Genomic DNA, 21,128 nt, shown 5'->3' with positions numbered 1-21,128 from the left:
AGAAATGACAAAGGGAAATGGATTCGATTGTGATCGTCGGTATATTCTTTTTAATTATCGTTAAGCGAGAGAACGCTCAGGAGAGTTGGTTGAAAGCCACCGGACTTCAAAGCTTCTGCTGTCGGGTATTTTCTCTCCTTTTTCGTTTTATTCCCCTTTCTAGCCCGGCGCCTCCTTTATGCGGCTGTGTCAGTGCTGGAGAACACACGACCCTTGAGGCTTTGTTTCAAGCCTGCCGCGCACAAATTAGAGCCCCCGAAAGCAGGGGCGGATCTCGAATTCGCGAGAAGAGCGGCGCAGTTTCGGCTGTGCTACTGTTGTTAAGCCTCAGTTAATTGCTGCTTTGGCGGAAAAAATAATAATGAGGTGAAATGTACACGTCCGCCATCATAGCCATCCACGTGCGTCCCTTGTGCTTTCCATGATGGAAAAAATGAGTGGAGGTCAGCTAAGCTTCTTATATACTTTTTAAATTTTATGCAAAGGGCAGAAACAACGTTCAGAGGTTATTTCACGAACTTTTAAGTATTCTCACAAAGCCCCTCTTTTCCCGAGGTGGAAAAAAAATTAATTAAATTAGGACTCAAAATGCCTCTATCTAAACCAAAAACCGATATGATAATTACTTACATAGTTTAATTTATTTTAACTAATGCTTTCCCACGTCTTCAAAGCTTGTTTTAATTAGTTCAAAGTTCCTGAATAATTTTTAGGAAATCACTGTACCCAACTGCTTAGTAAATTAAATCGGGTTGGTATTGATGGTCTAACAAGTTCTAAACAGGACAAATTTGGCATTCCAATGCATAAAAATGACGTCATAGTAGACAAGATTTTACTGCGTGGATTCAGCAATTATCTACCCGTATGCCTCCTGTGAATGAGCAAACGTGTTAAAAAGTAAAAAAAACGCAAGTGTGGAAAAATGCCAGGACCCTTCGCATCCTATAAAGTGATTTTCCAAGACTCAATTATGATTCCTGCGCCTTGAAAGCGAACAAAAAGGAGGCCTTGACAGACTGTGCATGCTGAGTCGCGAAAAAATTTAAAATGCACGGCTCAATTTTCGAGTGCACAGAGAAGTTAGGTCACGAAAGACGGACGATGAAAAGTGCAAAAGTGCACGTGTGCTGCGCCATTGAGCTACAGGCCAGCACCCTTTTGAGATTAAAACTTCAGATAGTACAAGCTGCGGGGTTATGCTGTTTGAGCATGTGAGGAAGACGTGCTGGAATGATTTTAATGTGCGCGAGGTCGCACAACACAGCGGCTCTTAAAACGGATATCTTGGACTAGTGACATAGTTTTCTCACTTTCGCAGGAAGTTTGTGTTTCTCATATTGATTTTAGTTTGCAAATGATAGAGGGTTTTAAAAGAACGAAGGTGTCACTAAAACGAACTCAATAAATTTCAAATGATTCGTTGAAATAGTTGAATCTGAAAAATAACTGGTCCCAAATTTTTAGATCTAATTGAGTGTCAGGATAAAATCTTCTTTATACATCCCGCAGAATTCTGATAAATATGATTTTATATATATATCAAATATTTCTTGCTCCCCTGTTTAGGCTGCCCTGCTGCAATGGACACCCAGGCCTGCATAATGTATAACGTCTCGTATTCCTGCGCAAGCTGAAAACTTCCGACTCGTCTCTCATTCACTTGCCCCTGGCTTTGCTCAGTGAGAAACATATTGCTGGCAGCAGGGGCAGGGCGGTTTTGTTTGCGCCTGGGGAGGGCTCCTCCCGGGGCCAGGCGGGGGCTAAATAGCCTGCGTCTCATTATATTAGCAGGGCGAGCGAGCGAGCAGGCACTGGCACCACGAGGCAAATGTGCGTGGGAGCTCTTTCTTGGCGCGCGATGTGTTGGCTCAGTCTCTCCGAATCAATGGTCCGAGTGGGCCACACAAATAGTTTCGCGCGTTCATTCATCATAGTAGCGTGACACCAAAATTCCCTGTGTCTGCCCGCTGAATTGATGAGTACGTGTGTATTTGAAGGTGCAAATCAAATTTAAGAAACTGCAGCAACTATTAGTCAAAATAAATTAATCCTTGCAGAAATCAATCTTAGTATAATTTAGTTTGAAAGATTATATAGACTTAGATAAATAATTATTTAGTTGAATGGATAAGCATAATATGGGAAGCTCACTTTAAGTAACTTAAAAATAGTAATAAGATAACTCACACACTTCTCACTAAAAACAACACTTAATGCAAACTTTTTGCCTGACATGTATTAAAACCACTTTCATTTCAAAATAGTTTTGAAACATTAAATTTATGTTTGCATAATAATTGTCAGTTTGATATTAAATCGCAGAGTGCAAGTTGAAAAATTGAACTATAATTTTTGTCATTGTTGTGAAAAAGATAAGAAAATTTCCCAATTATTTCAGAACCAAAGGCGTAAATAAATTTAGAAACTTATCTTGAGTTGAAACTTAAATTAAAATCGTCTAAGTGTTACTTCTGTCATTTTGATTCATTATTAAGACGCACGACAAAAATATGAAGTTAATGATATTACGAAAATCAACACTTACCAAGTTACTGGCGATCCTTTCTAGTTACGGCTTGGCATATTCCAAATAGGGGGCAACTCAAGAAACAACTAGCCGAAGAGCCAAACTATCGGCGCGCGTCTCCTGCACGCGAGACAAAAACATGCTCGTCTGTCTGCAGTGGCGAGGAGAGCTCAGTAAAGCACCAATGTTCCAGCAGCGGCCGCCGAAATCGCAGTGAGTGCTGGTTGAAGGCCGGAGAGTAGACGTAGACCAGCAGACTCGCGCGACTGGCAGGCTCCTCCGACTCGACGCATGCGTTGCGCGCCTGCACTCTCGCTCCGAGCTGTCGTGGGAGCTAAAAAATTTGGGTTATGTTCAGGAGTGAAAATATTAATTGATTTTAATTTCAGGTTGATTTAAAAATCTAAAGTGAACATGGCAATAGGTTAACACTCAATGTAATTCTGGATTTCGGATTTGATTATGTTTTATTTAAACAAATAACTTAATTTCTCACTGAATTTATTTCAACTAATTTTTCCCAATACTGCAACTTTTTTGACAGATTGATATTAAATGAAACAAACGTTAATCATTTTCGTTTTTTTCATTGCTTTTTTTAATTATGTTTGAACACAAGTTAACAATTTGATGCCCATGAACTGGCCAAATCCTAACTAACCTAAAGGAAGCTTATATGGCTCAAACAAACAATTGAACACGATTTTCTTAAAACATCGATTGAGATTGAGCTGGCGATAATCCATTGAACTTGCATGGCATTTGTGCTGTGATTATCTTTAATGAAAGCTAAATGGTAAAAGCCAATTTTGCATTTCTATGCAAACACCATTTATTAATAAGTATGTTGAATCATTTCCTAGGAGCTTGGAAATTTCTGTTTGTAGCCGTCTAGTCTTCGCAAAATGCTTTAGCATCGTAGCACCACTAAACCTTAGTGTTTAAACCTACTTAATGTATTTGAATGATTATTTCATTTAAATAATGCTACCCTGGGTACCAATATTTTTAGTGACTTCACCAGGAGGCCACTTTCCAAAACACATTAGTATCAAACACCATGATTGTAAACCATTTTTAAAAATTTAGAATTGTCTTTGTCAAATCAAACTTTTAGCAATCTTACAAGGCACTTTGATATTGATATACCGATGTTGCAGCCAGTGCTATTTACACAGGAATTCGATCCAACAGCCATGAGTAAAGGGCTTTGAGAGCCGGTTTACGTAGTTCGTGCTCTGTGCGTGGGAAAGAACGAAAAGATGCATTCACACCGAGTTTAGAGAGTTTTAAGTGCGTGGCATTGCCCCAGGAGGATGGCACCAGGGTGTCGTTGTCACCGTGCGTCTGGAACAGAGGTGGAGCAGTCTGATTTTGCAACTGGCCCACCCCAAGCGCCTGTTTTAAGTTTAAGAGAAAATTATTAGCTTCTGCATTATAAAACTTTAAAAGAATGAACTTGCCTTGTAAACCTCAGAGTTTTCATTCAAAAAGCAGGAGAGACCAAAAACGCCAGCAACCTGGGGCAGGTACCTGTAGGCCAGGTGAAGGCTCATCGCACCTCCCATAGAAAAGCCACCTAATGTTAACAAAAGATTAAATAATATTTCAATTTCTAAATTTTTAATTAATTCTAATGTTTTGCCTTACCTACTGCTATCCTTTCGAGCGGAATTCCAGAATCAACCTCTTTTAACACTAGAGCTTTTAAATTTTCAGCCATGGAGTTGATACTTTCCAAATGCTCAGGGGCCATGGGGGACAGATCGAGTCGGTCAAACCAAACAGTACTTGGCTAATAAAAACAAGTTGAAAAAGTAATTATCATACAAATTTTAGAAGTAAATTAATGTAACTCACTTCTCCGCCATACAAGGTGTATGGCATGAACGGGGCCGACGGGAATATCACTTTTAGATGACTGAACATAAATTGTTGATTCATTAACCCTTGCACCCAGTCTTGCACACCGTGTCCGTTATCACCTGGAAGTTAGATGACGCATTAACACTCACCCACGCTAATTTTAGGCGGTTGACGATGACATTTTCCTCAGATAAGGACGTATTCTCCCACAAAATTGCGTTTATTAAGGCCAGATTTATTTGTTTGGTCATTCAATTATGTACTAAACTTGTGCATAATGTAAGTAACATACCTGAGCCGTGCAAGAAGATAACAGCTCCAGTTGGCGAGACACCCGTCTGCCCGATGACGGTGGTCTGAAGGGTCTGAATGACCCTCTGTCCCACGGACTGTGCCATCCTTTGATAAAACAGCTTCGCAAATTCCATAAAACGTATGTGTAGTTGCCAGAATAAAACCTTAACTTGTTCGAGGTTAGAGGCACGGCTGCGTGCCAAGTGCAAGGCCAAGCATGGCACTCGACAGCTGCTGCTGTGAGAAGTGGGCTGTAGAAGTAAATATAAATAAACCGAGTGCGTCCGCCCATCTAGAGGCGGGAAAAGCGCGATACTTTAAAAGTTTAAAAGCTATTTTATATTTTGATTAGTTTTGCATTACGATTTTGATAACTTTTCAAATAGCTCAATGGGCAGCGATTAAAACAAGTTCAACTATTTAATAAAAAAATTATTTAATTAGGCTAAGTAAGAACAAAATTTTGTATTTTGGAAAATGGCCTTGATGACATTATTTTTGTGATAATAACAATAATATTAAAAAATATGTTACGGACGACTATTTTCTTACTTTTACAGAAAAAATAAAATCAATTAAATTAATTGAAAACATTTGCGTTGGTCATGATTTTATTTATTGCTTTGATAAGAACTGAGATTATATATTTAGGTTTAGTATATTAAAATTAATCAGTATATTAGAGGTCACAGCCAGCCGCACCAGTCGCCGGTGAAAAGGGTCGAAAATTAAAAAGTGCAGAAGAAAAAATGTCTTCCGGCCCGTTACGCACTATCTAACTTTACCCTTTAAATATATCAACCGCGCCAGCCACCAGCCGCCGCCTGGCAAAAAATTCGGCTAAACTGGTCCCGCCAGCCATAAATCTCGCAGCTGAGACTTCAAATCATCAGTACATTAAAGACGTAATGTTCGTAGAAAATATTTCGTAAATAATGTATTGATTGCTGTAGCCATTTATTCGACAAAATGAAAGGTGAATTTTATTTTAATGATCCTGTTAAATAGGGTTTTTTGAACCAGCTTTTATATTTAAATCTACTAAACGGAATGTAAACGCTCATGATAATATTGTTTCTCCAAAAGAATAATATGGGAGGTCTTTGATATATTTTAGTTTTTATTTAACATTTCCTACACAATATTTCTCTTGTTCAAATCGTTTTGCACTCTAAAATAAAATACTGCTCTCAAGAAGAAGGGCAAATTGCACACATTTCTACAGCACTCGCGTCAAGAAGGACGAACACTATCAATTACGTTTGGTCAGATCCCTGTAGGCGGTGTGAGGGGGCTCCAGTCGTTCCTGGAGTTGTTCTCGTCTTCGCTGTACGGCTCTGAGAGGGCCTCTGACTTGGCCATCGGTTCGTAGTGGGGCGAGGTCTGCGTTCTCGAAGGCACCACGGGTAGGGCGTTGGAGGGACTCGAATTGGAAGGGTACTCCACAGAGATGAGAGGCGGCGCCATCATGGCGGCGGGGTGGTGGTGCAGGTGGTGCGAGCCAAACTCGACCATCGGAAAATGGTGGGGATAGGACGGGGTCTGGTGGTGTCCTGCGGGGCTGACCCTGCTGGTGCTCGCCTCGGAGGGCACCGACGGGCTGGTCCACACAACCGAAGGGGACATGGCGTTGCAGTAGAGGGAGGGTGACGTGTTGCAAGGGATGGGAGATAGGTTTGACCAGCTGACAGCTACGCTGCTCGGCCCCTCTGGAGGGTTGGGTGCGTGCAACGGCGAAACAGTAGAGGACCAGGAAATTGGGTGGGCTGTAGGACCAGACATCAGCAGTGGCTCCGACTCCGGCTCGCATTCCACGCCTTCAGAGCCATAAGCACCTAAAATTTTTTAATTTTATGAGAAGCCTGCAGAATTTTTGTCTTGTCTAAAATGAGAAAGACAAAATTCCAAAAGAAAAAAAAAATATTTGCGAAACACTTTGTTTTTTCTAGAAATTTCGAACTGTGCGTTAATGGGGATCCACATATTAGTATAATTATTTTCATCAGTCAGGTAAATTACTTACAAGAATTATAACAATTAATATTTTATTTATTTGCTAAAATGATGAGCGGAAATATATTTTTTGGCAATTTTTATTTGTTAAAAGTCAATTGGCTTGGAAAATTAAATATCCACCCAAGGATATAAATTTTATTTTCTTGATTGGTGCCAAAGCAGGCAGAAGCAGGCAAGAGGTTGTCGTAGTTTGCTAGTGTAATTTTCTTTAAATGTCTTTATAAAGCTGCAACTTGTAATTACCAGAATGTGGTGATGTCTGCCGATTAGCACGGGGAGGCATGGTGTAAGGACTATGGCGATGGTTTCTCAGTGAGCCAGGAGAGTACCTTTCCTGACCTGGTGAGCCGAGTCCTGAGGATACAAGCCCAGGGTGGTGAGAAGGGCTGTGGATGTAGCTTTGAGGAAGCAGCCAGGCACTTGCGTCTGAAAAAATCAAATCTTGATTTTATTGAGGAAAAACTGACCATTTAAAAGCGCCTGCAGATGTAAAAGTTGGCAACCTGCACGAACACCATGTAGAAAATGTTGCATAGCTTCCCTCCCGCAAAACGAAATCTACGATTTTTCATACATACGTTCATTTTGTTAATAAATCATTATCTGCTGCAAAGAAATGATAGAAAATGAAAGCATGAATAAATAGTACTTAACTTTCACATTTAATCCGCAATTAAATTAACAGAACGGTGGTTGAAGTGAAGTGCGTCAAAGGAATTAAAACTCACATTGGGAATACTGTGGCTGGGGCTGATAAGGCGAAACGTGGTCGGTCCTCTGGCTCGAGTGGTGGTGGAAAATCGCAGCTGGATTGGAATTGCTGCTGCCTTCGGGTCGCTCCTTGGCGTCCAGGAATGCCTTTGCAAACGGATTGTATTTAATCTTGAGGGACGTCACTTCTTCATTTTGGTACGCAGTGACAGCGATGAATTGCGTCTCCGGGAAGGGGTAGGTTACTACCCTCCGATGCTCTGAACCCACTCGAACGACGTGGACGCGCGGCTCGTACTTGTGCAGCGAGTTAAGCATAATCTGGAGATGTCGACTATTAATAAAAAATAAAACTTTCGTTTAAGGGGCTCACTTGTCCACTGCCATTTGTCTTATTGGTGAGTTTCACTTTGGCAAAAGAGACAGGCTCCCTCGTCCAGTGTGCGCCAAAGTTTGGAGATTCGGGGTGAATGTAAATTGGGTTTGACGGAGGAACCTCGGCTTTGCCACCTGGTACCCACTCGCCATTGACGTACTTCCACCTGTGTGAGTCGATTTGCACGAATTCGAGCAAAATTGAGTACATGGCAGTGGCGTCCAGACCAGATACGCTCACTTTGACTACAGGAAACATGCGCCTGTAAAAAAATTAGATCAAACGCATTAATTCAATTATTTAATAAGAAATTTTCTTCCATCTTCAGTTTTGTTATTAATTTGATTAAATGTCATCCGAGAATTCCATTCCTTCAAACACACAATATTTTTGTCTCTAAATTAAAAACGTTAATAATTAGAAAAGTGGACACATCCGCTTTAAATTCTCTCCGTGTTCATTTTAGGTGTTCATATATCATACATTTGATAAACAGCGTTGCTAACGCACGCGTACGGAGAAGCACGCAGAAGTAGATCATTTTTCACCGAGGTGTTAAAAAATGACTCACGCACTTTTCCATGTTACGAAGCTTGAGCTCCTTGACTTATTGAGAAAAACGTGGTGGTTTCCAGTTACCCAGTTTCTTTTTAGGACAATGTCCTAGCACTGTTCTCAAAAATAATTCAAACAAACAAGCATAATATGCTTCACTCCAGACTGCGTGAGTCACGCGCGTTGTTCAAATTTTTTAAGAAATTCCCAAAAAGTGATTGCTCTTTGTGGAATCGCATGCGTCACTCACGGTGTGACATCACTTAAATATTGATTTGCGCAAGCGGTTCGCCAACAGATTAAATGCTGACAAACGTCAAACAGCGCAAAATGCAAATTGCGCGACCGATCAGCAGCAGATTAAGGTGGCGAGGGAGCGCCTGTTAATATTTGTCGAAAATGTAAATGAGCGAGTCGAGACCAAATATCTCAAGCAGGTGCCAAGTGTGCCGAGCCTTAGCACATGATTGTCATTTTTATAAAAGGGCGCCGAATTTCTCACCTGACAATTAGCAATCAAGCATCAATTTACTACTGCCACGCGTTGATTTTATCCCACACCGGTGGGTGTTGTGTGTGTGTGTGTGTGCGTCTGACAGTTTATTCAGCAATTATACTCACACACACTCAGCAGACGTGCTATAATTTTTGATAGTAGCGCGGTTGCTCTAAACGTGCCATTAATCAGCGTGCGCGTAATAACTCACGAGCAATCTCCTGCAAGCCAATTCATTATCATCGCATATCGACATCAACGCGTCTAAACCCTTTCGCAAAAAGTTGATTCAAAAGACGGACGGAATTGCTAACTATTCCGGGGAGCACTTTTTGCTCGCAAATCTGCCAATGCCCTGATTCTTGCGTGACAAAAGATACCCTTTGATCTTTTTCTCCGCGAATATGAAAAGAAAGGAAATTGCCATAAATTTCGTCCGCAGCCTGGAGCACGATTAAAGGAGGGTTTCTGCTACCTGCTCCCCGTCGCAATGCAGAGGGTAAAAGTTGGCCTTTTTAACAGTGAACGACTTTTTTGCTTAGGGGAGATGGTAAAATTACTCTAAAAAATACATGTAAAGTGTCAGCTCCTTTTGTGTAATTTGTAAAAATTGTTTGTATAATTTGCATGGCTTCGGCTGATTTTTAGTTGCCTAAATATATTTCATGTGACTCCAATAGCAAGTCGCAAATAATTCTGTTGAATTAAAATGTGATTAAATTTTCCTTCCTAATATATTGTTTCACAAGCCTGATACAATAACGTATTATGTTATTCTTTTTACGATTTTATGTGCAGTCAAGAATTTCATTAAAGCCAGAGTTGAAAAGAGCAATAATCAATAAAATTAAGTACAGGGAGAGCAAAAAATAAATTGGAGAGAAATAGCATGATATAATGAATAGCGTACTTAAAAATATATCATTGTCGATGACTTGATGAGAAATCGTTGAACGCTATAAAATTGGATGAAGTTAAGCATTATTTTTAGAAAAGAAGCAACTCTACACACATATTCGCACTGCAAAGCAATCCTCTCAAAAAATAACAGCGGCCCTTCATTTGGAAATCCCACTTTCTCTTCTAGGAAAAACAACAGCATGGCAGTGGAAATATCAGACGTATATCGCTGAACTTAAATGCTCAGTGCCTTTCAATAGATACATAGATACAAATAGAGGATTTTGCCTTGTTTTGACCTAGAAGTAATTGTTGAAAAAAAATAGCTGAAACTCAGCTTGATCAATCAATTAGTTTCCAGAAACACATCCATCCATCTGTTTGGATAAATTAAGCGCCTTTTATCTCATACAAAAAGCATAAATATTCTCAAACAAATTAAAATTAGCTTCGCTATAGATTTAAATAGGAATGGTTTTCGGATGACAAATTTCTAAAGAATGCGATATTGTCTCGCATGCAGAGCTTGTTAATTTTAATAATATACACACGTTACCCAAACGGAGCGTGTATTATGATTTTTTAATTTCACTATCACAGAAAGAAAAGTTTTCCTTTTGGCCCAACTATTAATCAGCATGTTAGATTAGAAATCACTTCTTTTGAAATGCATGATTTCGGTGTGTTAAAAATTATCATATATCAAGTAAGCTTACTCTAGATAAAATAAAAAAGATGTAGTTTACTCACCTCCCGTTTTTAGTAACAATCATCTCGTTAGTGAGGCACTGAAACTTTGTCCACAGGTCGCGGTCATCGAGGCTGACGTGAATGTCCCGGTCAGCATCCTCGAGGACCTGGTGCCTGCCGAGGGCATGGCGGGCCATCCCCAGGTCGGCCTCAGCAGCGGTTAAGATGTGTGACATCTGGACCATAGTTCTCGCGACTGAGGGGTTCACCTGCACCAGGCCACCTGCGGAGGTAACCGCAGCCCGAAGGAGGAGTCTCGCCAGCCTGAGATCCAATCAAGGCGGTCGCACCTGAGACGAACACCGACCTGAACGTGCCCATTGGCCTGAGCCGTGTGTGTAATCATTTCAGGTGACAGCTTCCCCGCGCTGCAAAGGTCCGGAATGGAGAGTCGCAGCACCGCGGGTTGAAAGGTCAACCAAAATAATAATAAAAAATGCGAGAAACATGATTTTAAATTTTGTTTAGCATAAAAGGCAATGGCGGGATGGATAGATAGATAGATAGATGATAATAAAACATATTTTGCTTGGATGAAATCAATTTTTATGTTCCTAAAATTGTCTGAATTAAAATATAGTTTTCATCAGCGCACATATGTTTAGCCCCCATAGTAATTGCTTGCATTTTTAATTTATTTTTGATTAAAAATGTCAATTTCTCTGTAAAAAATGTAAAATTAGCATAGCTTTGTGTGGCTGTATGTCTTTATGGCGTAACTGCCTGCAGGTCTTGCTTTTACCCTCACCTATATGTAATTGATAATTTTTATTAATTTTAAATACGTCTCACGTCGAGCTTCTTCAGAAATTTATCTTTCATAGCGTTGCAATACTTTTTGTTTTCGTTTGAAAACTCAAATGTTTCACGAGGACAATTTTTAAAAGTAATCTTGCAAGTAAATGGAAGCAAATAAATGAATTACGAGTAGGTTGTTGAAACGGTTAAACCAAATAGCTTATCAAAAAATCAATCAGTTTCATAAATTTTTATCGAATTCTATGAGCAAACTAGGATTTTTTAATTAATAAATTGGTCGATAAAATTAAAACATTTCCTTCCAAAGGCTTTCGAATAATCATACTCCGTAAATAATAATTTTTGGCAGGGGCTCCTCCGCCTGTTAAAAACTGACGAGACTCATTCATGGTCTTCTGCTGACAGAAAATGCTTTTAATATTAGAACTTCATTGAAGCTTTTGTCATTGCGGTTACACATGAGAACAAGCCTTGTGGCCAACACGGCGGTGTCTGAGAGGCACGTGCCAGTGGCTCACTTCGCTTGGTGACTGACCCCGTGTAGACAAATAGGCACCAATATAATTTGTGCCCGTGAATAGCGAACCATTGTCTGACCGCCGCGGGAGAATTTTCAACACAAACACGGAGCGCTGGAGCGCTTTCGGACGGCGGGCGCGTATTTAGCACCCCGGCATTGTGTGTTCCTCATTTTGAAGACTCATTATTTTGAAGCTCCTCGTTATCCCGCCGAGACGCCAATATTTATTCTTCTCAAATTCACACTCGGATGGCAATGTTTTTCTGCCTCGAACGCGTAATATACAAAGTTGCAAAAGCATCAAGGACGGAATGCTCGGGGTTTCGCGAAAAACCTCCACCCATCATGCCCTAAGCTTTTGAAGTGCAGCTACGGGGGAGTTTTATGCGCCTTGTGTTTCCAACGCAAGAGATTTCTTGCAAGATAACAAACCTCCCTCTTGACGAGCGTGAGATTTTTTTTCCGAGCGTGTGTGCCGACGACAGCAGGTTTTGTTTCGAATTTAGTGCTGCCACGAAAGAGACAAAATGCTTTCACCAATAGGGAATTTTAATATTTTCCCTCCAAATGGGAAAGCGGCACGCGTCTGACGTGAAATAAGGACCTTATATTTTTCTTTCAAATGGTGCGTGACTGTGTCGCAGGGATCGATACGTGAGCATACGCGTTCGGTCTGCAGGACGCGGCGTGGTGCACACATTAAAAGTTTTAATTAACATGCGTGCTCTAATTAGACAGTCAGCTCACGGCCTGCAACTCTTTTTTAAATGAAAACATATACACATAAAGTGCGCTCTGCTTGGTGAGCGCCACCAGAAGGATTTTCTCCTCCCCGTGTTTGCTTTTTGCCGACATCGCGCGGTGTAATGAGCCAAAGATATACGTCCTCAAAGCAGATTTGTTATTACAATTTAAGTACGACGTGGTTGTATTATTAAAAAAACACCAAAAATTAAAAAAATTATTAAAATAAAAACGAAATAGCTAGTTATTTGGAGAAAAAAGAGAATTTTAAAACGAATTATCAGCCATTTTTTGATTCGCCAAAGTTGTTATTTACTGACCATTTTTGCAATTTAACTTAAAACTGCAAAAACCTTTGTGGATTTACAAGAATTGCAATGAAAATGTGTCTAGCAGAATTTTTAGGAATTCATTAATTGACAATTCAGCTTGACAAATGCAAAAATTTTTTAATCGTTTCATGATGTAAAATTAGAATAATCTAACATAAACTAAAAGGGAGTGACAAAAAGGTAACTTACACGAGAAGAAAAACCTGATAATGTATATGATTTATTGTTTCTTCGCATTGACAATGAGTCGCAGCAAACAAACGATTCAATAATTAAGCTGGTTTCTATACTAAATTTCTCTAATTTTTCTTTAATTGTGTAACCGCATTCAGTTTAGTAATTTTCGATTTTTAAGACTGACATCTTAGTTTTAATTCATTTTTTTAAATTCTTAATAAGGCAAAAATGTATCGATCGATTTGGAATAATTTACCCATGATTTCTGCAAAATGCGTTCTTGATACCAAGAAATAATAATCCCCAGGGGATGTTAGAAAGTGATTTTTAAAAAACGGAGATCCTTGAGATGTTTTCAGGTGAAATAAATTGAATGATACTGACGCAATCGCGCGTACACATACATATATAAAAACACTGAAACACAGTGTCTGTCTGTGCTTCAGCTTGGTTTAATGTGATGAATACGAAATTTGGAAGCACTAAAGCTTTCATCTTGACGCAGACGTATTCGTGTTTTATTATTCAATAAAACAACCAAACACACGTGAGCACGTCATTTTAAAGCTGCAGCCATCAAATCTGTTTACTAAAGCTTAGCGAGCGCAAACAATGAAACCGCATCACCGAGTTCTCTATATGCAAATCGGCTGTGCGCTCAATAAGATAGCAAAACGACGACGTACGACACACAGCGAGAGGGAATCGCTGTGTTCACGCGCAGAACGGTTGTACAAAAGTGAGAAGAATCAAGAATATGTCTCTATTACCGTCGTGCGTCAAAAGTCTCCGGTAATTTCACCTCTTGCGCGCAGGAGAGCGGCCCATAAATTTTGATTTTGCAATGATGTCACTCAGTCAGCCGACCGCGTGGCCATAAAGCGATTTTTTATCCGCGCCTCATACACGCTGTATAAAGTGATATGCAACGCGGCTTACAACACACGGCGCGCACTAATGACTGTAATAAATATTTTATTTTCCAGCGCGCGCACAAAGGAAACGTGCTTGGAGCAGCCGCTGAGAGAGTATGAGATGGCCACAGATACATCTGGATAATAAAATGATGGATTTTTATATTGCATCCAGCTATCCGCCCGTCCTGACCGACGCACATTGAATTAATATGCTCAGAGGGGCGTGAAAAATAGTTGATATAGGTGGACGAAATTAAGAAAATGGTCCACTCCTTTCTGAACAGAAAAATTACGATTTGAGACCAGTGTTGCTGTTCGCTTCTCGCTGGTTCAAATTAAGACCGATTGTTATTTTTTTAATAAAATAATTTTTTGAATTAAATGTCGTGTGTCTTCCAACTCCCAAATAATTCCAACATAGATGCCAGCACCTAATTTTACATTATTTAATTCCTATTTAGATTATTTAAAAATAATTTTCAAAGTTAAAAATGAAGACTGATTTCAAATCATCAAATATAATTACCCGTATAAGGAATGCAATTTTTAGGTTTATAGTCTGATTGATTGACAAATTCATCCTGAACAGAATATTATTGCTTTGAAATCAAGCTCCGTTTGCCTCAATATCAAAACATTTGCTTGTCTTTGTTAAAATTCAGTGACTTAAATTTGAACATTTATTTTTTTACAAATAAAAAATCATCAGAAATAAAATTACCACAAGTTGTGAAAACTGTTTCAATGATCGAAAACTATTTTGACACTTCCCTCATAACATTCATTTCAGCTCCACGGAGAGATCTGCTCGAGATTGTGGTCCAAAAACGTCTTCATTTATCTATCTATAGGCACACACATTCGCTCGCGTCTGGTAATACATCCTGATTGACCACACGTCTTTCTCGTTCGCGTGTAATCTGAATTTTGGGCGCTCGCACGGATCATCGAGGCAGCGCCTGAGGTGGCTGCGTCTGCAATCGATAAAATGTGTAATGCTCTCTTGATTCAGGTCTCTCGGCGGCGTGGTTCACACCTACTTGCCGATTCGACGAGAGTGCCACCGAATTCGAAGTGCGGTTGCGGATTTATGACTGCTGACCGGCGGAGGTGCTGATAGAGCAGAGAATGAGCGCCCGCAAGCCTACGCTCTGCGCAAATAAAAATGCAAGTGCGAATTCCGCGAATATCTTGTTTCACCGCTGAACACGCATTAACTTTAAACCTTCAACTTATTAATTTTTAATGTGATGTGTGAGAGGCACTATAAAGATATCTTTCCAGAAGAAATTAAATGCAGCTCCCTCGGTGTGTAGCGAGCCGTTTATATTTTCGTATTTCTACATATAATATCCTGCTTGACTAGTTTGGGCTACTGATTGAAGCCCTAATTCATGAGCTTTCTGTCCCGTCTGGGGGCTGAAGATAACATGTTAACCTCATCTATTAGGGCTGTAACCAGTAGTTGAGCAGGACATTTCTGTAGAAATACGGAAAAATAAACAGCTCACTATACACCGAGGAAACTGCATTTAATTTCTTCTGAAAATTATGACAACCTCGCGTCTTCATTGGCATCTATCAAGAATATCTGCTCTAAATTGTACTGATTTTCGCAATCATATGCTAATCCCTGCTAGCAATTTTTCGCAATATTTAAACAAATATGGCATATAGCTGTCAGTGAGATTATTATATTTAATAAGATCAGCAAATTAGAAAAATATCCCACGTAGGACATTGATTGAAAAAAATGCGTGGATGATTAATTAAAAATGATGGGTTGCCGCCAATAATGAAATTTTAAAGAGACAAATTTTTCGCACGTGCTTGTACTGAACAGCTACTGTTTCAGTCCGTCAGGCCTTATCAGCAGCAAATTTTTACCAATGTCAAATAAAATTAACGCTTAGCGCGGTATTGGTTTCAAAAAATTGTTTAATCTTCACGGCCGTTGAAAACTATTGACTGCACTCATTACTAAGCACAATAATGGAAAGAAAAAAGTGACAGAAAATGCTTATTGAAAAAAATTAACCATTACAAAATATCAAAATCTGAAAATTCAATTCTTATGACAAGTAAAATCTAAGCGTATTTGACGCAGGTTGTTTCCTAAATCTTTGCTCTTTCAATATCCAATTAACGTCTATTGTAAAAAACGGTTTTGAGATTTCATTTTGGGCCTTGATTCCAAAACAAAAAAACTGCGCAGAACAGAACACCAGTGTGCTGATTTTAAGAATAAGAACTGTTATGGACCACAACAATAGAATTTAAAATTGTGCGACTTTCAGCAGAACAATGGCCAGAGCCATTTCAATTGCGTTAGAGGTGGGATTTTTCCACTTCCTTCTGTGTGGGCTTTGAAATTTATGTTTTCTCGAAATGGAATGCCTCTCTTGGCAAGCACACTGCCCTGTCGCACAAACGTAGAGGGATTTGAAAGACCGTTGCTGAGTGAGTTGTGTGCGAGACGAGAGGTGTTAATTGGCAAGACACACACTCGTCCCATGCAGCCGACTGCGGCGGCCATCATACCGCGCGAGATCCCATTTTTACGAAACGAAAAATATCCAGTTGGACAGAGTACATATATATGTATACAGACGCAAACATGTATGCACAGCATGCGTGTACATACAAAGTGGTGTTTACTCTCTTTGGTCAACTCGCAGCAGGTTTATTCGTTGAGCATGATGTGCCTGTGGATGTATGGTAAATTCTCAAACTGAATCTTTTTAGGTTAAAATAAAAATGCACTTCAAAACTTTGCACTCATTCTGAAATTTAAAAAAAATACATCAATTTTTGTATTTAGAATTAAGGAATAAATGAGAAAATCTCTCCATATTTTGAAGCTATATACTGACGGGAGTACTTCATTCTAAACTAGATTTTTGACACTTCTGTTGCGGTCTATATTGAAAATGAACCAGAGACGTGTTAATCGATAAATTTTGGAGCGGGTGTGCGTGGCTCACGCGGCGAAATGCTTTATTGGCCCAAAATTACTGCCGCACCTCGGCTTTCTCACAAAGGGATTCCAAAACAAAACAAAAAAAGGGGCGCGTGTAAAATATACCTGTTCTAGTTTAGTGATACAATAATGCACCCAGCATGAATGAACGCTGATGGATGTATTTATTGCTCTCATAGCCGAGTACGTGAGATGTTCTTCCTGTGTTGGCCCATCATAAAACGCCTCAAAGGAAAGGCCGCATTCATTGATCAGAATGCATTTCGAAGTAAAAAAATCTCTGCTTCCCTGACTAATTTATACAGCCCTTTGCGTCGGATTGGAATGGAAAGACTATGCTTGTATTTTCCCCTCAGAGCAGCCGCGGTTTGTGCTTGTGTGCTTTGCAGGAGATTGAAAAAGTAAGGTCATCATCGCTTAGCGGGGCAGATCGCGCACCAGCAGAGGTGCTAATTTCCACTGCAAACAAACCCTATACGTGTATGTATATGTGTTCTCTATCAGCAAACATTCCGAGGAAAGGATGCTCTATAAAGAGCGCCTGACTTAGGAACGGAGGAAATGTGCGCGTCGAGCTTATTTTGTAAGCACGCAGAGAAAATGGTTTTGCAATACATTCTCTTTTGGATGACGAACTAAAGAGATAGGCCCTTATCTCCTTCTATAAATATATATGTCTACAGGGTTTTTAGGATCGCAAATATATTGAAAAATTACCATACTCTTTATCCCCCCTAAATTTAATTTTTTTTCGGATGGAATCTATGTATATTACATAAAAAACGTGTATTGTACAACAGACGAAATGAATTATTAGGATTGATCAAATTTTACTATAAGATTTTGCTCTGGCTAAGTTAGCTCGTTTTAATCTCAGTTGAGGAAATGAGGTAGAAGTGTGTTATAGTTTATCACAAAATTTGTACTCACAGCCCTATCTCACTTTTTTCAAATCAGCTAGGTAGTGAAAAACGTGACAATCGTGTCTCGTAAATAAGGCTCCATTCCAATTTTGATTTACCATAGCAGGGGTGTCGAAAAACTTTGGATCATTCTGAGAGGCATTGAAAAGGTGGTTTCCAATTAATTTAATAAATATGCGTTAGGCTCCTGCAGTGAATGTCTATTAAGTAACTCTCTAACGTATAAGTCACAGTGTCTGCTAGTTTGTACGTCAGCCTTCATTTCATCGATTTTAAAACGGAAAAAGCACAAAGCTCTTTTAAAGGTTTCTAACTTGTGAAAATCACTTCAGGTTATAGGAATGGCCAAATAATTGCCTCAATTCCATAACTTGCAAACGGAGCCATTGCTTGAATAAAAATTTTAAAGGCAGCTGCTACGAATTGGCTTTACTTTTATAGTTGCATTTTTATTTCACACTTGCAAAGGTTGGATGTTATTTTTATTGTATCGATCACCAGCTAAATCTTTAATAGTTTTCAACGTGGTCGATCGTCATTGCATTTTGGTATAATACATATTTCCTAAGAACCAGACATTTTTTGTTCATTTCGTTATAGGAACGGTTTAATGCTTTTAAGTGTTAGCTGAAATATTTTTCATAGATGCCGTTAATTAAGAAATTGTTGAATTCAAGATTTTGCATTTACCCAGCACAGCAAACCGCTTCCAGAGCACTAAAGAGCTGCAAACAAAGGTTGTTTATTTCCCGAAACCTTACATTGTACCTGCATTGTACCGTAGATTGTACAACTAGTCAATCACAAACACACTTACTTGTGCCTGAGGTTACTTTGCTCATTATTGCAAGACTGACGCACATAACGCGCTTTGCAACTGAAATAGTTAAAAGTTTTCCTTATTTAATACGTGCAACGTTGGATAATACGCAAATGAAGGTTATGCGTGTGTATGCTTATGAAGGTTTTGTGGGGTGGAAAATTAGAGAAGTTTGAATCCCTCTGTGCGAAACGTAGATTACCGGCATATATCCATCATCACAGCTGATCCTCTGAGCTTAAATTTCTAATAACAAGCTATATGGCAGAGCAAGTTCGCAAACTAAGGCTCTCTATACTTGTTCTTTGAGCTGCACGTCATAATTAAATTATATACTCAAATCGATCAAAACACTATTACAAAAACTACACTAATACAAAAAGTCTGAGTATTTTCGGTTTGTGTCCTTCCTGGCAGTGCATTTGCATTGCCTATTTATTTTGTTAAAATGGTGGTATACTTTCATATAAAAATCATCATTGCAGTTCAGTGTGGTGAGAGATAATTACCGTATGATACTTATCATTTTTTCATTATTTTTCTAGCTCTGTTCGCCCCATTCCTTGCATATTTGTTTTGCTTTTAATTATCATATCACCCATCTTTATCCAAATATTTCTTGATTGGAGAATTGCTCAGTTCCCTTTTGCGTCATCCTTTGAATAGTTACAATCCGCATTTGGAAAATTTGCCAGCTTACCTATATTTTTGTAAATATGCTGAAATTTCAAATTTCCACGCTCATCAATACTGTAGCAAAATTATTAATACCCTATTTTCAGACAGATTCTTTAAAAAGATAGTGCATACAAATTGAACACAAACCTTGGTGAATTTAATTAAATACACAATAAACGCTGTATGCAAACAGTGATAAAATGGTTTGTTCGATCTATTCAATTTTCTGATTTACAGATTATCTTTGCTAACTGAGCAAGAAAGTCGAAACAAAAGAAATTTATCAAAATATTATTTATGGTATCACAATCTGCTACTGTTAAATTTTTTCAATATGAAATAATTTAAATGTATATGTAGTGTTTATTGTTCATGTTAAATATTAACATTCATGAGCTTCATTAACAATGGCAAAAATGACAAGCAAGAAGCAATTATCAGCATATAATTGGTACATATTGATTATTTACAATATTCGGGTTTAATCATATACAAATACACCAAATATACATACTTAGAAAATCTCTCTTGTCGATCATTCATATTCTATCTCAAACTGCTTAAAAAAGAAATTCGCGAAAATAAATAATGTTCACTGAGTTGAACTCCGTCAGTATATGTCTATATAATTTATATTATCTTTCAAGTATTCAAAAAAATCTCAATAGAGCATTCAAACCATTTTTTTTTATCAAAATTTGATCAAATTGTAACGTAATTTTAAATTTGTCAAAGACAGCTGTAACATTTTAGCAAAACTCGATTTTCTTTATAGAACATTTTGAATCTGAAAGTAAGATTAAATTTTTATTCGAAAAGCAGACTCCACGAGTTTTATGTTTAAATGCACTCTCGGCAGCAATGGGCTCGGCAAATTTTAATTGAGTTATCTTGCAGTTGCCTTTTTTTGTGCGCCACCAGCAAAGGTCGTGGGCGCTGGTTGAGAGAGATGTGTGCGGCTGGAATTAAATAATAACAATAAAAAGATCAAAGGCGCCGCCGCTCACATCAAGCAGTTTTATTAATGCATCCACACGGAATAAAAGGAAGCAGCTAGAAGTGTGTTGTGTTGTGATATTTCTGTGATACGACCGCTGCTTCTACCTGTTGTTACACACACACACACACCCGCCCTTTGGAAGTCGTAAAGTGCAGCAGCAATAACACTCAGGTCCAGGTTGGGGGTGGAGATCAGACCAAATATAAATGTACTCCCTTCTACTCATGCGAGGAAAGCTCCTAATAAAGTGAGCACTATAGTTTCTCTTTAATTAGAGAGCAATCAAACTAATGTTTTCACGATGTAAATATTTTCCAAAGTTTCACTTAATAATGGTTCCTTCTACAAAATTTGATTGGTGTTTGGCACCTAATTAGCTGAAATTAAGAATATTTGAGACCACGTAATCACGTTTAATTTCATGGTGGAAAAAGTGAACTAGCTTTCAGTTCGCTTACAATCTGATTTTAGGATTTAGGATATAGTTATGTAGGCCAGGTAATAAAACACCCCGTGAACCCGTAGCTGCTCTTATTTTCTTCATTTCTCATTTGTGCCGAAGAAAAAACTGACAACACGAACCGCCATACTTTATGAATGGAGAGACGGCGATTCATTTGGCCCGCTTGTGCTCGTCTCGGCGCGAGGGGTCCGCAATCAGGACAATTTAAACCCTTTTTATCTCAGGGGTGGTCTGCGTGCATACGTGGGGGCGCGAAAAGGCATTTATGACGACTTGTTTCTCTGCTCACACAGAATTAAAAACACACATACCAAGCGGTTT

General features: G+C 38.9%; 3 protein-coding genes across 4 annotated transcripts in view; all 3 read right to left on the bottom strand.

Annotated features, from left to right (window-relative positions):
• The window catches only part of LOC135938484 (uncharacterized), a 33,620-nt gene extending 30,750 nt beyond the window's left edge, over nucleotides 1-2,870 (bottom strand). The window contains exon 1 of one of the 2 annotated variants that reach the window (XM_065482135.1): nucleotides 2,549-2,870. The gene's annotated coding sequence lies outside the window, so the exon portion shown is untranslated. The remainder of the gene's footprint in view (nucleotides 1-2,548) is intronic. The other variant, XM_065482134.1, reaches the window with a different exon arrangement.
• Nucleotides 2,871-3,104: 234 nt separating this feature from the next.
• On the bottom strand, nucleotides 3,105-4,931 carry LOC135940476 (lysophospholipase-like protein 1). The gene is made up of 5 exons (XM_065485374.1): nucleotides 4,689-4,931; nucleotides 4,391-4,515; nucleotides 4,181-4,325; nucleotides 3,994-4,109; nucleotides 3,105-3,928 (listed from the first exon to the last, which is right to left on the bottom strand). The coding sequence occupies exons 1-5, from the start codon at nucleotides 4,822-4,824 to the stop codon at nucleotides 3,701-3,703; spliced, it is 750 nt and encodes a 249-aa protein (XP_065341446.1). The 5' UTR covers nucleotides 4,825-4,931; the 3' UTR covers nucleotides 3,105-3,700.
• Nucleotides 4,932-5,798: 867 nt separating this feature from the next.
• On the bottom strand, nucleotides 5,799-10,721 carry byn (brachyenteron). The gene is made up of 5 exons (XM_065485534.1): nucleotides 10,495-10,721; nucleotides 7,791-8,055; nucleotides 7,435-7,738; nucleotides 6,950-7,132; nucleotides 5,799-6,525 (listed from the first exon to the last, which is right to left on the bottom strand). Exons 1-5 carry the CDS (start codon nucleotides 10,677-10,679, stop codon nucleotides 5,957-5,959), a joined length of 1,506 nt encoding a protein of 501 aa, XP_065341606.1. The 5' UTR covers nucleotides 10,680-10,721; the 3' UTR covers nucleotides 5,799-5,956.
• Nucleotides 10,722-21,128: the final 10,407 nt, after the last annotated feature.

Source organism: Cloeon dipterum, chromosome 3 (genome assembly GCF_949628265.1).
Source record: "Cloeon dipterum chromosome 3, ieCloDipt1.1, whole genome shotgun sequence".
Taxonomy (NCBI): Eukaryota; Metazoa; Arthropoda; class Insecta; order Ephemeroptera; family Baetidae; genus Cloeon; species Cloeon dipterum.
The sequence above is the reverse complement of the archived record's forward strand: the minus strand, read 5'-3'. Positions and strand labels throughout refer to the sequence as shown.